The sequence below is a fragment of the Copadichromis virginalis genome, linkage group LG18 (genome assembly GCF_057382275.1).
Source record: "Copadichromis virginalis isolate Kocher_CV1m ecotype Utaka linkage group LG18, C_Virginalis_male_GT1.1, whole genome shotgun sequence".
Classification (NCBI taxonomy): Eukaryota; Metazoa; Chordata; class Actinopteri; order Cichliformes; family Cichlidae; genus Copadichromis; species Copadichromis virginalis.
The window spans coordinates 14,013,987-14,031,479 of NC_140635.1; the positions used below are offsets into that span (position 1 = coordinate 14,013,987).

Here is a 17,493-nt window from a genome sequence, read left to right on the forward strand (position 1 = left end):
ATACAGAAAACAGTCATTTCCAGTTATCAATGCTAAAATAAACCTGTCGCCACTTTAGAACATCAGGAGTGACATACGTGTCCAGCAGCTATTTTTGGACCTCAACGAAAGAATGTTCTACCTTTTTATAATTGGTGGTGTTGTACCTGCATAATGTCACCAGTGGTTTTGAGTTCAAACTGGTGCTACATAAAAGTCAGGGAGTTACCAAAATCATCTAGGTCCTCTGGAGATCTGGGAAATGATAAACAATTCAGCTGAGCTATTGTGATCAAAGTTTTAAGCCAACAGATAATACCTCTCTGTAGTTTGTTACAGGGAAATCCACATTATTCCAATAAATAAAATTTTTGTTTTTTATTTCTTATAATGTAGGTTCTTTAGTAAAATGCTTTGTGCAGTCATGTTTTGTCCTCTGCAGCCAGGCTAAAATTAAATCTCCAACCACAGAAGCTGTCAGGAGGAACTGCAGCCAAGGCAAGGCTGGGCAGACGCTATCAGAAGGCTGTTGAGGAAACGCAGCCAGACCCCGTTCGGATCCAGGTATGAGGGTATTCCTGCGGGTAGAAGGAAGAGAACAGCCAGAAAAACCAGGGAGGGGGTCCAAGTGTTGAGAAATATACACAGAGCTTGGTTGACAAAATTCCTCCCGGACTGAGTGCAAATTTATTCTGTAGTTTGGGGTTTCAAAGGAGGATAATTCACAGATATCTGTATGTAGCAGCTAATCTCAAGAGGATGGCGAGCACGCAGTGCAGCACAGAGTCAGGACAAGCAGCATGGCAATATGCAGGACCTGAGAGGTGTGAAAAACTCAGCACCTGTGCATGTGGTGGTGGGAAACAGGTAGTGGGAAGATGGAAAGAACAGTCTACCAGCAGGTGGATGCCAGTAGGCTAACTAATAAAAACATGAATCATTTTGGCTTGAAGGTGGAAGCTTGCAACCTCTGAGTCATGATGTAAAAATGAGCCCAACCAGCCATGAGTGCAGTGGGCCATTGCAGTGCTCTGTATGCTACTCTGAGGATTTGAACCAACAAACAAACACCTCGTCATCATTGGGTGATGATGAGGTGTCTAGGCAGAAAATAGAGTGAAAGATAACACAGATGGAGCAGGGAGTGTACACAATGATAGGGCAAGAGAGGGAAAAGTGACTTAAAGGTTTTGTGGGGATGAAAGAACTGAATAAATTATATGGGAGGTTTGAAGGATCACACTTCAACGCATCTGAATTAGGGAACGGCTTAAGCTTGACAAGCAAGTGATTGCAGCACTCAACGTTTTAGAAAGATCAATATTAGAAAAGCAGCCAGACCTGATGGATTAACTGGTAGTGTGGAGGGAAGAAGTGTGTTCCCAGAACCTGTAAAACCATCATCAATAGCTCCTCCTTCAAAAACGTCACAACCACGGGGTTTCAAATGATTATTGTCCAGTAGCATTAACTTTTGAGAGAATGGTGTTCTCAACGACATGCAAAAAAAAAACCTGGACCCACAAGAAGGAAGAGTACATGGTGCATGTAATACACTGTCATCTGAACCAAAACAAAAACATATGTATGTGCTCTGTTTGTGGACTTTCCATCTGGATTTCATAATGAAAGACCACACAATGCAAAGGTGGTCACAGAAAAAGGTCGACAGCGCAGCCATCATAAGGGTTGAGTCCTTTTTCAATGATAGATCATTGAGTGATAAATAAGATAAGTATCACCCACTGGAGCCCCACAGGGGAATGTTAAATCATTAGTCTTATCTACTCATACTAATGAATGCTGGCCTGGCTCATCTGATGTCTTTAATGTTGGCTTTGCTGATGATACAGAGATTGTTGGTTTGTTAGTTGGTGTAAACACCAGGAAAACTAAATAAGTTATTTTTGCGTGAGCAGGAAGACACATCAACAGATACCCAGGAAAAATTCCTATGAGAGCCAACAGAAGGTAGCTGTGGATGAAATGTGAGGCAAACTCACACTTATCTCACATGGGATCACAGACTGGTTTCTTAAACCTGTGATGATCACTTTATTTAAATGTCTTCCATAGTCTCCACCGGAGCACGTTAGGGATTTGGTGGAAGAGGAAATTCACATCATGGATGTGAAGCCATCAGATCTGCAGGAGCTGTGTGATGCTGTCATGTCAACATGGACCAAAATCTGTAATGAATATTTTGGGATTGCTCTGAACGAAAAAAGGGAATCCAACCCTGTACTATCAAAGTGTAGCTAATAAAGTGTCCGGTGAGTGTATTTTTAGTGTGCATTATGAGGGTGTAGTACCGTCTTTGACCAGCAGAGGCAGGCGTGGCGCTGTGGCTTTAAGCACGCTCAGAGAGCGGGGGTTGTAGCGCTGTCTGACAAACGGTGACGTTACCTCCCCGGTCACGCGCCGTTCTGTAACGTGCCAACTTGTACTCTTTGATAGCAGCGCTTCCGTTTTTAAAATACACGCTCGGTACCGTCTAAATATTCCCGAGCCGCGGTGAATTAGTAACGACATGTGCGCGTTCGCGTGTTTGTGACACAGTAAGGCTTCACTTAGTTAAGTTTCACTGCCGATCGGACCCGTTAGCCGGTTAGCCATTGCTAGGTAACGGTAGCTGTCAACAGATCAACGGCTCCAAAGCCGTTAGTCACGGCAGGTACTGAGGTGTTTGTGTGTCTATGTGTGTGTCTGTTAGTTTAATTTCTGCGAGCGCAATGTGTTATAAACGGACGGTTATGTCAGCCGAACTGGGCCCAAGGCCACTGCTGGAAAATGAGGGCTGAACAGAAAGTTGCACAGCTGTGTTTTCTTGACGTATATTTCACCGGTTAGGATGGAGAAGTCCATATGATTGAAATGATCAGTCATTATTTTTCTAATTAACCTGCAGTTGAACAGAGACGATTTATCAGTCAAGTAAAGATGTTTTATTTGTGATTTGTTAGGGTCATTTAGAGGTTTCAACCTCTGAGGTTGAAGGATTATCTGCTCACTAAATACATACATATACTGGTTTACTTTATCAGGCACATTTAAAAACAATTACGTTGTGGGACTCTTGAGCTTTTATAATTTATCATCATCATCATTATTATTATTATTATTATTATTATTATTATTATTATTATTATTATTATTTGGCCTTTAAATGTCTGTCTGTCTGGTATAGGCGTTGCTGTATAGGGTAGAGGATGGCACTAACAATAAGACAGGAGGCAGAGCTGAAGGTGTGAGGATTTTCATTGGGACTGACCAGGATGGACAGGATTAAAAAAAGAGTACATCAGAGGGACGGCTTAGGTTAAGTGGTTTAGAGACAAAGAGATGAGGCTGAGATGGTTTGGACATATGCAGAAGAGTGATAGTGGATATACTGGCCAAATTATGTTGAATGTGGAGCTGAACAGCGGAAGACCTCAGAGAAGATTCTGAGGACAGAGAAGGAAGCCATAGAAAGGGCTGATGTGACAGAGGAGGATACTAGGGACAGGGTGAGATGGAGGCTGATTATCTGCTGTGGTGACCTCTAAAGGGAGCAGCTGAAAGAAGTCTGGTATAGGCAAAGCTTCCTGTGGTCTATTCAACATGTCACAATCCTAGGACATGAAATGTATAATTTTATAAAACAATAAAAAGCAGCAAATCCTCCTCTTTGAGAAGCTGGAACCAAGTAATAAATAACGTAACAAAGCATTGGGTGATTTTTATTTCAAATAGTCAGGCATTGTCATTGTTTCCTTTTTTGGGGGGGGGGGGCTCTTAAGTATTTCAGTAATGAGTACCTCAAATCAATGAGTGCCTCCCACTTGATTGCCTCAGTCAGATTTCTTTGTTTATAAACCTTAAGAATTACAATTGAAGTGCACAGGAATTTGATGGACATTGGGAATTACTATATTGGAAAAGTATTTAAACTTAGGAGATCATGACTAGAAGATGAGCATGTATTTAAATGTTGGTAAAAATTAGACATTCCTTATGATATAATATGAGGACTCAAAAATGCCTGAAAAATTAATGTAATTTAAAATGTACTCCAAGATCTTGTGTCACCTGATTCCTGTGTTGTCAGATGTGAACTTTACTCAAGTTTGACTGATTTTTATAAGAAATCATCCAAACCCAGTATTTATGTTCCTTGATTGCAGGATGGAAAATTCAGAGACCAATCCTCCATCGAGGCCCCTAGCAGTGCCGGACAGAGCCATGTTGCGACCCTCCGCCCCGCTCGGTCAGATGTCAGAGTCACCCAGGGCCTCTAAGCACAGGGAGCACTCGTCCAAGTCACCAAGGAAACGACGGGATGGGAAGAGGTCGCAGCGACGGGGGGGCGATCATGAACAGCTGCTGTGGGAGATTGAGCGCCGGAGGTTGCCAGGCCAACACGAGCACTTGGAGCCCTGCAGTTCAGCAAGCGACACAGCGGAAAGTTCTCCTAAGAGGTTTGCACTGCAGGTTGCCAGCTGGTCCTTCGTGCCACTGGCACAGCTCTGCTGCTTGGGACGTGAGGTGATGTTCTCTTGACTCCACTGTCTTTCCTTCTCACAGAAGAGCCCACTTTCTACATGGACCGTATCCAGCCACTCACTTCGGACCCAAAGCCTGCATTCTTCCCAACCCAACTTCAGTCATGTAAGCATGAGGGTGCTGAATGAGTCGGACTTTGTGTTTGTTAGGACATTGACACAGATGAGTTTGTGTAACTGAATGAGATAAGATAAATTTAGAATGCTGTGATTGGATATTACCTGAGATGGGAAGGCTTACAAAGTGGGCTACAGATAGTGATCGTCACCTGATCGTAAAGAGTTTCTTTGGCCTTGATTTGTGAACACGCATACAGACAGATTTACCTGCACAATGCCTGTTATCCGCCACACAAAGAAGAAGGGAGATAAAAGGTAAAGGGATGAGGAAAAGAGCATTTTATATATTCTTGTGTTTGGAATTTGACCCCAGCCTGTACAGACATGACCTCAACGTGACCGAGTCATTCATCACGGTTAATGAATGACTAGGCTCCTTGAGAATACTGAATCATATTTATTTAATTGAGAAGACATGGTATCAGTCGGATTTACTTCATTTGATGTCTGTCAGGATCAAAAGCAGACTGACCTAAACTATCAGTACAATGTGGTACGTTAAACTCATTTAAATATATTATATGTGTTCATTTCTTCTTTTTTGTGTGTGTTTTATAACCTGCCGCGGAGAGACGGCGTTTGTAGTTTTAGGTGTTTGTTTATTCACTTGTTTCTCTATGTCTGTGTCCGTGTCCCAGGCACATCCAAGACCCAGCCAGCCAGAGGCTCACCTGGAACAAACCTCCAGTGAATGTGCTCGTCATCAGGAAAATCAGAGATGAGAGCCTGGCTGAACCTTTCAAAGAGCTCTGCAGGTTTCTAGTAGAGGTACAGGACCCAGCGTTTATAGTGTCATACAGTCGATAATGTACTGCACTCCCATTTTCCACAACAATAAAACTACTGACACTGATTATGTTATTACCGCGTCTGCTGTTAAGAGTATGTTAGTCAGGCAGCGATCAGACAGTTTTCAAAGTTCATGTGTCAGCGAGATAAAAGCTTCGATGCTAGGCTGCTGAGTTAGAGCATCCCCAAAATGGCAGGTGTTTTGGGATAGTTTGAGTTGAGGGTCTACAGGTAACCTGGGGCAAAAAGGACAAAGGCACCCGAAGCTTACTGATGTTTGTGGTCAGGGAAAGCTTGCCTGCATGGTCCAGCCCTACATAAGAGCTGCTAAAGAACAAATTAATACTGACGGATCACACAGGGCGGCACAGACTGCTCTGAGTGCCACGAAAGAAGGTGGCCTGGTCTGATTAAATTATCTTTTATATCCAGCGGACACTACCATGTGTCTGTGTTTTACCAGGACAACAGACTGTGTTTGTTTGTTTTTCTTTCAGAGAAGACAGACTTTTCTTTTTAACAACAAGTATCTCCAAAATTGGGCAACATACATAAATTAATAACAAAAAATAGGCCAGAACAAAAGTAGAGTTTGGGCTGAGCCGTCTCTTTAAAAAGTGATTTCACTTCAGTTTTGTCTGTTGGCGAGTTGTAAACTTCACCCATGTACCTACTGAGAAACATGGCAAAGAACCAAGTGTACACTGACACACTTGTAGACCTTAAGAGCAACAAATAATCATAAAGAAGAATGCAGGAAAGCGTCCAGACATGTAAGTTATAGTCTCGTTTCAAGCAGTTACAACACCTTGTGACCAGATGTTTGTTTTAAAAAAACAAAAAAAAAAAGCTGTACTTTGTGAAACCAGACGGTCGGTGTTGGACAGCGAATCCACATATTTGCATTCCATACAGGTGCTATCACTAAGCTAGCTACATGTGTTTGGCACATGTTTAACGTTATTTTGAAAGGCTTACACTTAAGAGATGTCTGTGTGTGTTTTGGCTGTTGTTGTGCGTTTTTGTGTCAGGAGAAGCAGATGATGGTGTACGTGGAGCGCAGGGTCGCAGATGACGCCACGCTGTCGAAGGACGAGGCGTTCGGCTCAATCCGTAATCAGCTCTGCACCTTCAGAGAGGGTGAGACCCAAAGCAACACAAAACTTGACCATTAGAAGACCAGATATTTGTGTTTAGTAAAAGGTGCAATCTTTTGATGTTTATTCTTCAGTAAAAGTGTAAAAATGGCAAAGATGAAGTGTTGAATTATTGATTATGTTACCCTAAGCGCTATTCTATTTCTACTCTTAAGATGACCACATCAGCAATGCAAAGAACTTGCTGAACTTACAGTTTTCCTTTCAGAATGATTACATATTTAAAATTATTTACATTCATTTTTCATTATTTCCTGTGTTTCTGTTTAAAAAAATAAAAAGGGTACTGGAGATGTGTTAAAAAAACACATGTATAACAATGTGTTGTTTCTATTGCATTTCATCTTCTTTTTATAGTATAACTAAATGATCTTTATTTATAAAGTCATCCTTCAAACCAAGATAAAGAGCAGCTTTGCTAAATTTTCTTTCCTGATCTGTTTTTTGTTGGGTTTATTAAATTGTTTCCATTAACTACATTAGCTACAGCCGAAGTAGTGTTGTCAGTGTTGGGTTTTTCTGTTTATTTGTGCTTTGCATCTTTTTGTTCCTATAGCTCTTTAGTCTCATTGTCCCTACTTCATGTAGGTTTTTATCTGAAAGACCTGCCCAGGGTGTACCCCACCTCTTGCCCTGTGACAGCTATGATAGGCTCCAGCGCTCGGATCTTATATTGTAGTACTTTAAAGGATGTGTCGTTGTTTGTTAAATAAGCGTGTTCAGTTTGAAGAGTTGCTATCAGAGAGAGGATGTTGCATGTTTGAACCACTGCTCTGTTTTCCTAGTTAATGTTGTGTTGGATCAGTACCTCACTACATATGGTGGCTGTTTCCTTGTCATTCATGTTATTGGATGCTCCCATGCAGCATTTTTTCCCAATGTGTTTTTCTATTAAAAACACTTAAACTGCCATTAATGAAATATTCTGACAATCTGTGTTGTGACTGTTATAAAGTAGTGCAAAAGGTGAAACTTTAATAAGGGATCCTGAGTATTGAGTAAATATGATGAAAGATGTTGGCAGTGTCTGATGAGGGGGAAATCTTTTAATGGCTCGTGCTTGAAGTAACATTGTTGTATTTTTTAAGCACTTACTTTGTGTGACGTCAGGTTATGATGATATATCCGACTGCATCGATCTCATCATTTGTCTGGGTGGCGACGGGACTTTGCTTTACGCCTCTTCGCTCTTCCAGGTATTGTGATTTTTTTTTTTTTCTTTTTTTTTTTCTAAATGTCAGAAAACCTTATTGACGTTAGCCAAGACCTTTGTAGCGGTGACATAAAAGAAAAAAAAGCGAGTTTTACATTTTCCACTGTTTCTATTTTAATGTAGCGTTTTTAACCCTGGTGAGTAATTTATGACTGTTGCTCCTTCATGTTACAGACTCAGAATAGCAAAATGAATCACATCAAAGACACACTGTGTTTTAGAAGTTGCCGTGTGTGTAATATTATAACAGATGTTCATTTTGCATTGTAATTGCATTATAACCATAACAAATCTTTCAGATTCCTTCTCTTCTGAATTAATGTTTGTTTAAAATATAAAAAGAAATGCTTGGACTTGAATATTTAATTACAGTTTTCCTGTCGATGAGCTTTTCAAAGTATAGGTTGGATCATTTCTATTGTTCTGAGTTGGTTTTAATTTTTACATAATGACGTGCCTTCTCTTTTCCGCAGGGAAGTGTCCCTCCAGTCATGGCATTCCACCTTGGCTCTCTGGGCTTTCTGACACCGTTCAAGTTTGAGTCATACAAGACTGAAGTAGCCAAAGTGTTTGAAGGTAAACTGCAGCTCTTTCTGGATAATAATAGTTTCATTGGAAACTTTTTACCTGATCGGCAATTTTTGGGGGACTTTCAGGCAACGCAGCAATCACTCTGCGCAGTCGTCTGAAGGTGAAGGTGGTGAAGGACATGCTTCAGAGAACAGGAGAGCAGCCGTACAGCGGAGGGCCACAACAACAGCCGGAGCACAATGGACTCCTTCCTCATGGACACACCAACACTGATGCTGGCAGGGTCACCCTGCAGCTACAGGTTTGTTAAAATGGTCAGTGAGAATATCAGCTGCTGGACTGTTTACGCCCCAAAAATAAGCTTGTTGGCTTTTGTGTTCTTGTTTAGAAGCTGAGGTGGATTGTACGTCATTCTGATGATCAGATCATCAGATTAATGGTTGGACAATTCTCAAGATAAACATAAATGTAGATTACAGGCTGGAACTTTTTCATGATTTTGAAGAATAATTTTAGGAATTTAGTAGGTGGATAGAATGAGCTTTTCTGTTCTTATGAAGCACTCAGTTCCTACAGCACAGGTCACATTTACCCATTCACAGTCAACCCTTCTGGGGTTTCTGGTGTGAAGAAAGTGTGCAGCTGTCAGGCAACAGATGAAACTCTTGTGGCTAGCTTGAAGACACATGGCTGATGCAAACTTTTATTCACGCGGTTATCAGTGCCACTAAATGATAAATTAAAATATTATAATGAGGGCAAGGGTTACAAACCTTCATTGAACGACCTAACAGTTTGATGTCAAAGAGAGTGAAAAAACAGTGTCAGGGCAGGAGAGAAGCATCTGTTAATTAGCTGATTGCTTCGTTGCGTCCCTCAGCTGTTTGTGTACTTTGGAGACAGATGCGCTGAGTTTTCAGTTTACTTTTTCACAGTCATGGCTCCTTTGAATTTATCAGGGTGTCTGTGAGTCTCAAAATGTCTTAAATATACAATTACCAGTAAAAGCCCTTAAATGTATTTCCAGTATGCTGTTTACACACTTTTATCACTCAGTGTGACTGCATCTTTAATGCTGCGTCTGATAGTTTGACTAACCTTTTCAGGCAGGTTTTACCTGTGTAAAAGGCTGATAAAATACTTTATCTAACTGAACACACACTTAAAAGAAATCTTAAAACACAAACCACCTAAGGTTTTTGTGGGAAACCCTGAAGATGATGATGATGATAGGGTTACCAGCCAATCAGCCTGCAAAAAAACAACAGTATGTTGAAGGATTTCAAAATTAGGACTTCTGAAAATGTGAGACTATGTATGAAAATGAATTCTTAAACAGTACTTTTGTTAAACCTTTTAAGTTAAAACTGAAAGTCTACATTCCAGTCACAACCTGATTATTTGATTTAAAATCCAGTTAACTCTCTAAAAGCCTTAGGTTTAACTTTTGTACCTGAGATCATTGAGATGCCAAGGAAAGCACCACAACCATGTTGCTGTTTCCTTGCGGGTCTCTAAAATGCAGTCCTTTTTAAATCTATCATATGATTAATCTCTCTGAGGTCCTTTAGATTCAGCAGCTGGGACCTCTTAGTTCCCAGTTAAGTTCCTGTGGTTCCTTAGTTCCTGTAAATATTTGGGCTCATGGGACTGCAGTTTGGCCTCCTTGTTAATTCCCGATCACACTCCTGCACGCCATTAAGATGATGGAACCTGACTGTGTGTGTATGTGTGTGTAGTCTAGGGCTCAGTGAGGGATCATCAGCTTGGTTGCCATGGCAACAGTCATAATAAAGCTGCTCGGGAGAGAAATTCGGATGTTATGAATGTTTGTTGAGCCAGTTTCCAAGGATACTGTGGCGTCAACAGTGGAGTCAGTGCCGAATGGATATTTAATGATTCCTGACGTTCTCGGTTTGACACACTGTGTAACTAGCGAACACGACACACACACATAGCCTCTCTCTCTAAGCACAGCCCTCTCCTTAGTCCTCTCACCCCCCTGGAGTTTTTAGGCTCATCGATAAAAGACAGGGACGGATTGTTCTGATCCCTGAGCTTCAGTTTGACCTCACATTACATCATGTCTGCTTGCACCCAGCAGGATGTTTGCGTTGTGCTCAGCTGACGTCAGTATATCTGTCAGACATCACAACACGGCGCTGCAGCAGGCTGTGAGACTCACTGAAGTGTGGAACATGATTTGTTTGCAGTCAGTCTGCTTGTACTTTTTTCTTTCTGTAATGTACTAGTTTATTGTTTTATGGAGTACACTGAGCAGATTTAAGGCTGTCTTCAGGGAACACATGGATATGTTATTCTGTGTTTTACTGCTCAATGGGTGTGGAGTTTATTTACAATTTACATGACAACCAGTTTGTTTATTAGACCTTCATCTCCAACCAGAGGCTTCCTTTTATTAGATTTGCTTGTTTGAGTGTTTGGTGGAAAAATCAACCAGATATTTTGCTGAAATTTTAGTGCCAACTTAAAAGGACAAACTGATTTAATTTTGTTGTAAATAGCACCACCATGTGGATATTAACAGCATGACACTCTGGCAAGTTCATACAATCTTTTCTGCTGTCTCCATACAGTCTATATACAGTTTCCTTGATCTGTAAAATCACAACCATTGCTACAGTTTTATTTTTTAACTGTGTTTTAGTGAGCCCGAGCTAAAGACATTTATTTGCTTTTTCATTTTACTGCACTAAATTCACATTTATAGATAACTGCTCATATTAACTCATTCACTGCCAGCCATTGGCAGTGAATGAGTTAAACCCATTGACTCATTCACTGCAATTGACGGCTATAGACGTCAATGGCAGTGAATGAGTTAAGTATGTGTCATTTGGTCAAAAGATGGCACTGCAGTTGCATATTTTGGGTCTTCAGTATTCGGAGAGAGGATTTATATCCTTTCTAAGAACATGGCAGAGTTCCCTAGGCCTTCTGATCTTATCTATGGTGTGTGTGTGTGTGTGTGTGTGTGTGTACACGTACATGTGCAGGTGTTGAATGAGGTGGTGGTGGATCGAGGACCCTCCTCCTACCTGTCCAACGTGGACTTGTACCTTGATGGACGACTCATCACCTCAGTGCAGGGAGACGGTGGGTCTGTGCTTCTTCCAGAGCACTGATTCGGTTTCTACTAGAGCTGAAACAAAGTGTTTGTGTACAAATAAACTCAAAGGCAAATGTTATAAACTGCCTCCATCTCACTCTGTTCTCCAGGTTTGATCGTGTCCACACCTACAGGCAGCACGGCGTACGCGGCTGCAGCAGGAGCTTCTATGATCCATCCCAATGTCCCCGCCATCATGGTCACTCCCATTTGCCCCCACTCGCTCTCTTTCAGGCCCATCGTGGTTCCTGCTGGGGTGGAGCTCATGGTAAGGAGGAGGTTGGAAACATCTTTATTGTGTTTTGTATATATTAAATGTTCTCTCAGTGCTGACGGAAGGAAAAAACTAAATCATATTTAAATGTTGCCAAACAACAATTATGAATCTAACATAATCTATAGAAGTCCATATTGCTAGAAATCCAGCATCTTTTCCCCCCCACACAACAGTGCGCTTTCACACCACACTAATAGCCCAAACTCACTCACTGTATTCACCTTGAGCCAAAATAACGCGAAAAGAGCCATCAACACGATCTGCCAACACAGTATAAAGGATGCAGCTGCCATGAGATCTGCTACTGGTTAGTGAAGTCCCATTTTGAAGCCTATATTTTAGTGTTTTCACCATTGCTACCTTGGCTTAAAATAAACAAAACCAAAAGATGAACAGAGGAATGGTCGCATCTGACTGTGCAGCTGTTCGCACATACGCTAATGACATGTCAGTCACAAGTCACCAGCCAATGAGTGTACTACAGATAATCCTCCTCTCTGAAACATGGTATCACCAAGATTTACAAAATAGACCTTTGGGCAAGATGATGAACCCCAAGTTGTTCTCTGATCCGACCAGAGAGTGAGTGTGTGAATCTTAGATAGGAAAAAAAGTGCTTCTATGAATGGGGGAATGAGGCATGGTTTATAAAACAAGTACAGTAGAAAAAAGCTATAAAAGAACCAGTCCATGTACTATTTAGTGGCCGCCCCCCAACCCAGCTCAGACTGTGTCTTATGGGCACAACAAATGTGCGTGTCTAACCTTACTGCACAAGAAGATCTGTTCCAAACGTGTACCACCATTCTACACAACTTAATTAGTTCTGATTGGATTTCGTCTCAACAGACTATCTTCAGCTCATTCATAAAAGTGTCGGTACATTTCATCATAGCTTTTGTCCTCGTGCATTAGTTTTTATTTAGCTATTGTTTTGTTTTTGTCAGAAGAAAAGGCCATTGATGAAATGTATTGGTCAGTGACATTAACACTGGTCTGGAGGCATCTACAAACAAACACCAGGTAACCTAACATGCAAGTCTTTGGACTGTTAGAGAAAACCCACAATCCTCCGGGTACCAGGTCAGGCGGTTCGAACGAGCAAGCTTCTTGCTGTGAGGCTGGTGGTCTGTCCATCACTTTATTACAGGCTTAAATATCTTAATTAAATTTTTACCCCACCGTTGTGGAATAACTCCAGTAACCCTCTTACTTATACCAGCTCTAACAAGGGTTTGAATGAGAAATATTGGATACATTTCATAAAATTGTTCCTGTCAGCCGCTCTGAATTATAGTCACTTTGTTTTATCTGGTAACAACAGCAGTTTTTGCATTGGTGCTTTGGTTCATGGCCAGATGCTCACAAAATGAGTGACGTGCCCTTTGTTCTCATCCGTAAGTTTGTCAGTGCTGGTTAGAAAATGCTTTAAAAGTAAAATGGAGCTGCTCGCTTGGCTGATGTTGTTTTAACTCTAACACTGACAGTCTGTCCTCGCCTTCCTTGAAACAGATCACGTTGTCCCCTGATGCCAGGAACACTGCCTGGGTGTCGTTTGATGGCAGGAAGAGGCAGGAGATCCAGCACGGAGACTGGTAAGCACAAGTGTCGACGTCTGTAACAGATTCACTACAAATACTTTTTTCCTCAGTTTTAAGATGATTCTTCCGTCTGTTCTTCTACCCACAGTATTAAGATCACGACCTCCTGTTATCCGGTGCCATCGATCTGTTGTCACGACCTGGTGTATGACTGGTTTGAAAGTCTGGCTCAGTGTTTGCACTGGAACGTACGCAAGAGGCAGGCCCGACTCGCAGACACCTCTGACTCGTCAGACACAGAAAACTGACTGGTATTGTTGGGGTTCAAAGACATTCACCTGAAGCTCTCTGCAGCAGCCCGGAGAGAACGAAGGGATCAGGTTTGTTCAGAGACGAACTGAGGAATCGTCTGCAACCAAATCAGCGTCAAATCAGCGGTGCACAGTGATCATTTGCACCCCAAGTCATCAACGCATTACAGTCCAGTGAATACACACTGTAGTTTATGTGTATCTTCCAGAAAGAAAGCATGTTTCATCTTACCCGGGAATGGAAAAAAAAAATCTTAACAATTGCATGATGATGACCACCCGAAGCTCCTCATGAGTACTAAACAATCATCAATGATAAGTGTAAGAGTGCTAGATGTTAGCGACATAAACGTAGAGATACACTGAAAGCTGAAATGAAGCAAACATACTCTTTGTACTCAACCTTTAAATGTACATTTGTAAATACAAGAATCTAGGATTAATTTATTTAACGTCATATTTATGTAATATCTGAATATTTTCAGGACAGGAGTTTGAAGCAAGTTTAAGAAAACAGTCGACTTAAAATGAAATTTCTATCACGGAGTAAACCAAAGACGACTGTATGTGATTGTTTTCTACTTTATGAACGTCTTGTGGAGTTCACGGCCTACTTTCTGTTCTCACCGTAAAACACTTCATGTTTCAGCTGCCTTACAAACTTCTCAGCCTGAGTTATAATGCAAGTCAGATTTCTGTGTCGCCGTCGTTATCAACAGATTGTGAAATGATTAAAAGATGTAGCAGGAGCCAAACTTAAAAATAAAGAAAAAACAAACTTTTTTTTTCCTTTTTTCATCTTTATGTGAACCCAAACTCTCCCTTCATCAAATCAGTTTTTTTTTTAGCTCTTATGAGAAAACTAGTAGTTCTAGTTAGCCAGTAAAAATCATTCAATAAGCACATTTTCTACAATTACGTGTCATTCACTGCTGTTTCTCTGGACTGATGTTAGCACTGCTGCTGTTTTTAGATGTAAGTCTTGCCATGTTTGCTTCACGTTTTGGTGCGCTGCACACAGTGAGCCAGGTATTTAAAATTAATTGTCAGGAAGTGGGTTAAAGCGCAGGTAAGCAAATTAATGGAAGCATGTCTCACCCCAACCGGTTGCAGCAGATGGCCCCGCCCCTCCCTGAGCCTGGTTCTGCCGGAGGTTTCTTCCTTTTAAAAGGGAGTTTTTCCTTTTCCACTGTCACCAAAGTGCTTGCTCATAGGGGGTCATATGATTGTTGGGTTTTTCTCTGTATCTATGAAGCGCCTTGAGGTGACTTTTGTTGTGATTTGGCACTATATAAATAAAATTGAATGTTTGTGGCACTGAAATAGAAATTTGTTTATCTTAAAATTTTGACTTGTTCAGTAGGTAAGATCAAATTTGGTATACCTCAAAATTTCAACTTTGTTCTGCCTGACTTTTTTTTTTTTTTTTTTTTAATTCAAAGGCAGAAACAAGCTTTCATACAAATCTGATGATTGGGTGAAGATTTGGTGTGGTGTGGCCAAAAACACCTTGTATTTTTTTTAATGTGCTAGAGCGTGCTGGCACGTACAATCAGATTAGGTCCTTTCAGGTCTCTCTTAGAAGATTCATGGCAGGACCGAAGAAGTTTGATCCTTGGGAATGCAGTCCCTCTTTGGGTTTGGAAATTCTGGAATCTGTGAAAAAAAAGCCATTCTGTCCCTGATTTGTAGTGCTTACTCGCTCCAATGATACTTGACACAAAGGTCAGGTAGTTTGAGGGATAAGTTGAGTTGGAGTCACACATTCAAACGAGTGGCCAGAGCAGGACATTGAAGAAATAATCCCACAAAAATCCCCCACTGCCCTATAATCTGTCCAGAAGTCAAAAGATCTTGAAGAGGAGAAGAGATGGGCTAAACTAAAACATTTTAAATTAATCAGTGCCTTTGCTACATGTATTGCAAATATTTGTGGGGGAAAAAATTAATTTGTTTTTGGTGGTCACAGATCTAATATTAGAAACAAAATCACAGTGCTCATTGTGCTTTCTATATTTTTATTGCAATGATAAGATACATATATACTTCCAGACATCCAATTTTATTAAATTATACTCCAATATTGCAGGAGACAGTCTTGAGAATGATATCAATCCAAATGTGGACAACTAGGTGATCAAAAGACACTTTTTTTTTTTTGTTTTGACCACAGATAAAACATGGAGGTTTTACAGTTTTTTTTCCACTTTCATTATTTCTCCCGGAAATGCGTGATGAGAAGCAGCAGCAGCATAGAGTAATACTACAATATACAACAGACCGATACTGTGCAACAGTCAAGAACAACTGGGAGAATCTTTTTTCCCCTGCTCTCTCTTTTGTGAAATATTTATGCCAATATTCAGAGAACAGCCACTGACACACTGGCAACTCAGGAAGGGGAAAAAAAAAAGACACTACCCCTTCTGGGGAAGAAAAAAAACCCCACATAAACAAGACGACATCGTGGTCATTAGAGCGCTAAATGGAAGTACAGCAGACAAAGCAACAAACTACAAAGGCTAGAGGAGAAACTAAAAGAGTTGTAGAGAAAGCTGTGTGGATTATTTTAAAATATTACTTCATCAGAGTGTGTGGGGAACCGGCAGGTCACTGTTAGTGTTACGCAAACCTCAAGTTAATGACTGACCACTGTTTGTGAGACACATGGCACCACACAACTAACCCACCGTGTCACAAGTTCAACAGTTTTGTGGCAAATGTATTTAAAAAAAAAGACAGATAAAAATGCTGATATCTAATAGACTCCCACTGTTGTTACCTTTAAATAATGAGTACACTTTATGATCATATTAAAAACAAAAATAGATACTCTGGGGATTAAAGTTACACCTCCTACAGAAAAGCAGGGGCAAACTTTGATTCTTAGACTGAGTAAATGCATATATCTGATATATCAATAGAATCCATTTATAAATGATACATTTCTATTTTATATTCTGAAATAAACTTCTCGCTATGACTAAAAACAGCATCTAAGACATTTCTAGCCAGAAGATAATGTGAAGGAACAGCTTGGACCACGGTTAGTGGCACCACAGCCGCCAGCTGGATTCACAAAGCGACGCCCGCCAACTGCTGTGTGGCGGCTTGTGCGAGACGAGACGGGGACCGACATGGTTGGAGTCTAGTGCAAATGCCTTTAAACGGTTTCATTGAGACCAACAAGTCTTTGTTTAGCTGCACACTAACGACAACCGTGCTGTGCTTTTTCTCTGTGAAAGTTGTGTTGAGTTTGACAGGACAGTAACAAAACTAATTGACCCGAACACGCCTTGCGCTCAGCTCTCCCTCTTAAAGCGTGCGTCGTCGTGAGCTGTGTTTGGCACTAGAGTTTGCGTAACATTATTATCTGGTTCTGTTTGCAAATGAATGAGCCGACTCTACCTCTCCTTGCTTTAGTTGTACAGCAAATGTTGCAATTTTTGTTTTTAGTGAAGTAGGCCCTGCATCCCAGTTGCTCACACTAACTGTTAAAGATGAGTCCCACATTATTAAACATGAACTAGAAGTACTTCACACAGTGTGTACAGGATTGCACTATGATCATAAGCCATTAAAAAAAACAAAAAACTGAAAATAGCAAGTACCTCAAAGAGCTGAACGCTCTGCTGTCCAGAAGCTCCATCCAGCCACATTATAGTTGATTTGCTTATTTTTTTCTTTTGAGTAAACTACAGGTTTTGGTCCATCTGGTGAGGTTCAGGTTTCAAAGCTGACCCGCTGGTCATTTTGCTGCCTGAGAAAGCTATCAGACTTGCCGCTCCTGGCACAGCTGGCTTGCTAAATTACCACAAAATGTGAGAGAACAGTGGCTTCCTGGCTTTCTCCAGAACTACCGTGGATTATACCGACAATACAGAGCTCCTATGACAAAAAG

General features: G+C 41.0%; 2 protein-coding genes across 5 annotated transcripts; one reads left to right on the forward strand and one right to left on the reverse strand.

Moving 5' to 3' along the window:
• Window positions 1-395: 395 nt before the first annotated feature.
• On the reverse strand, window positions 396-2,511 carry gpr160 (G protein-coupled receptor 160). The gene is given in 4 exon segments (XM_085439525.1): window positions 396-483; window positions 485-724; window positions 762-1,050; window positions 2,292-2,511. Coding segments are annotated over 4 exon segments (831 nt in total). The 3' UTR covers window positions 396-401.
• nadkb (NAD kinase b) lies at window positions 2,385-17,492 on the forward strand. 4 transcript variants are annotated; one of them, XM_085440091.1, is made up of 13 exons: window positions 2,385-2,653; window positions 3,167-3,275; window positions 4,146-4,439; window positions 4,546-4,629; window positions 5,282-5,411; window positions 6,464-6,572; window positions 7,700-7,785; window positions 8,276-8,378; window positions 8,459-8,634; window positions 11,351-11,450; window positions 11,574-11,731; window positions 13,253-13,335; window positions 13,430-17,492. In XM_085440091.1, the coding sequence occupies exons 3-13, from the start codon at window positions 4,147-4,149 to the stop codon at window positions 13,587-13,589; spliced, it is 1,482 nt and encodes a 493-aa protein (XP_085296217.1). In that variant the 5' UTR covers window positions 2,385-2,653; window positions 3,167-3,275; window position 4,146; the 3' UTR covers window positions 13,590-17,492. The 4 variants fall into 4 exon arrangements, with proteins under 4 accessions (XP_085296217.1, XP_085296216.1, XP_085296219.1 ...); XM_085440090.1 differs by lacking the exon at window positions 3,167-3,275; XM_085440093.1 differs by lacking the exon at window positions 3,167-3,275 and having other exon boundaries at window positions 2,385-2,537.
• The last annotated feature ends 1 nt before the right edge of the window (window position 17,493 follows it).

Bases quoted from the DNA above. Each gene is read 5' to 3' on its own strand.
- nadkb (XM_085440091.1), top strand. From the start codon at position 4,147: ATGGAAAATTCAGAGACCAATCCTCCATCGAGGCCCCTAGCAGTGCCG. The intron at 7,786-8,275 runs GTATTGTGATTT...TCTTTTCCGCAG, and splicing joins ACGCCTCTTCGCTCTTCCAG to GGAAGTGTCCCTCCAGTCAT. The intron at 8,379-8,458 runs GTAAACTGCAGC...GGGGACTTTCAG, and splicing joins AGTAGCCAAAGTGTTTGAAG to GCAACGCAGCAATCACTCTG.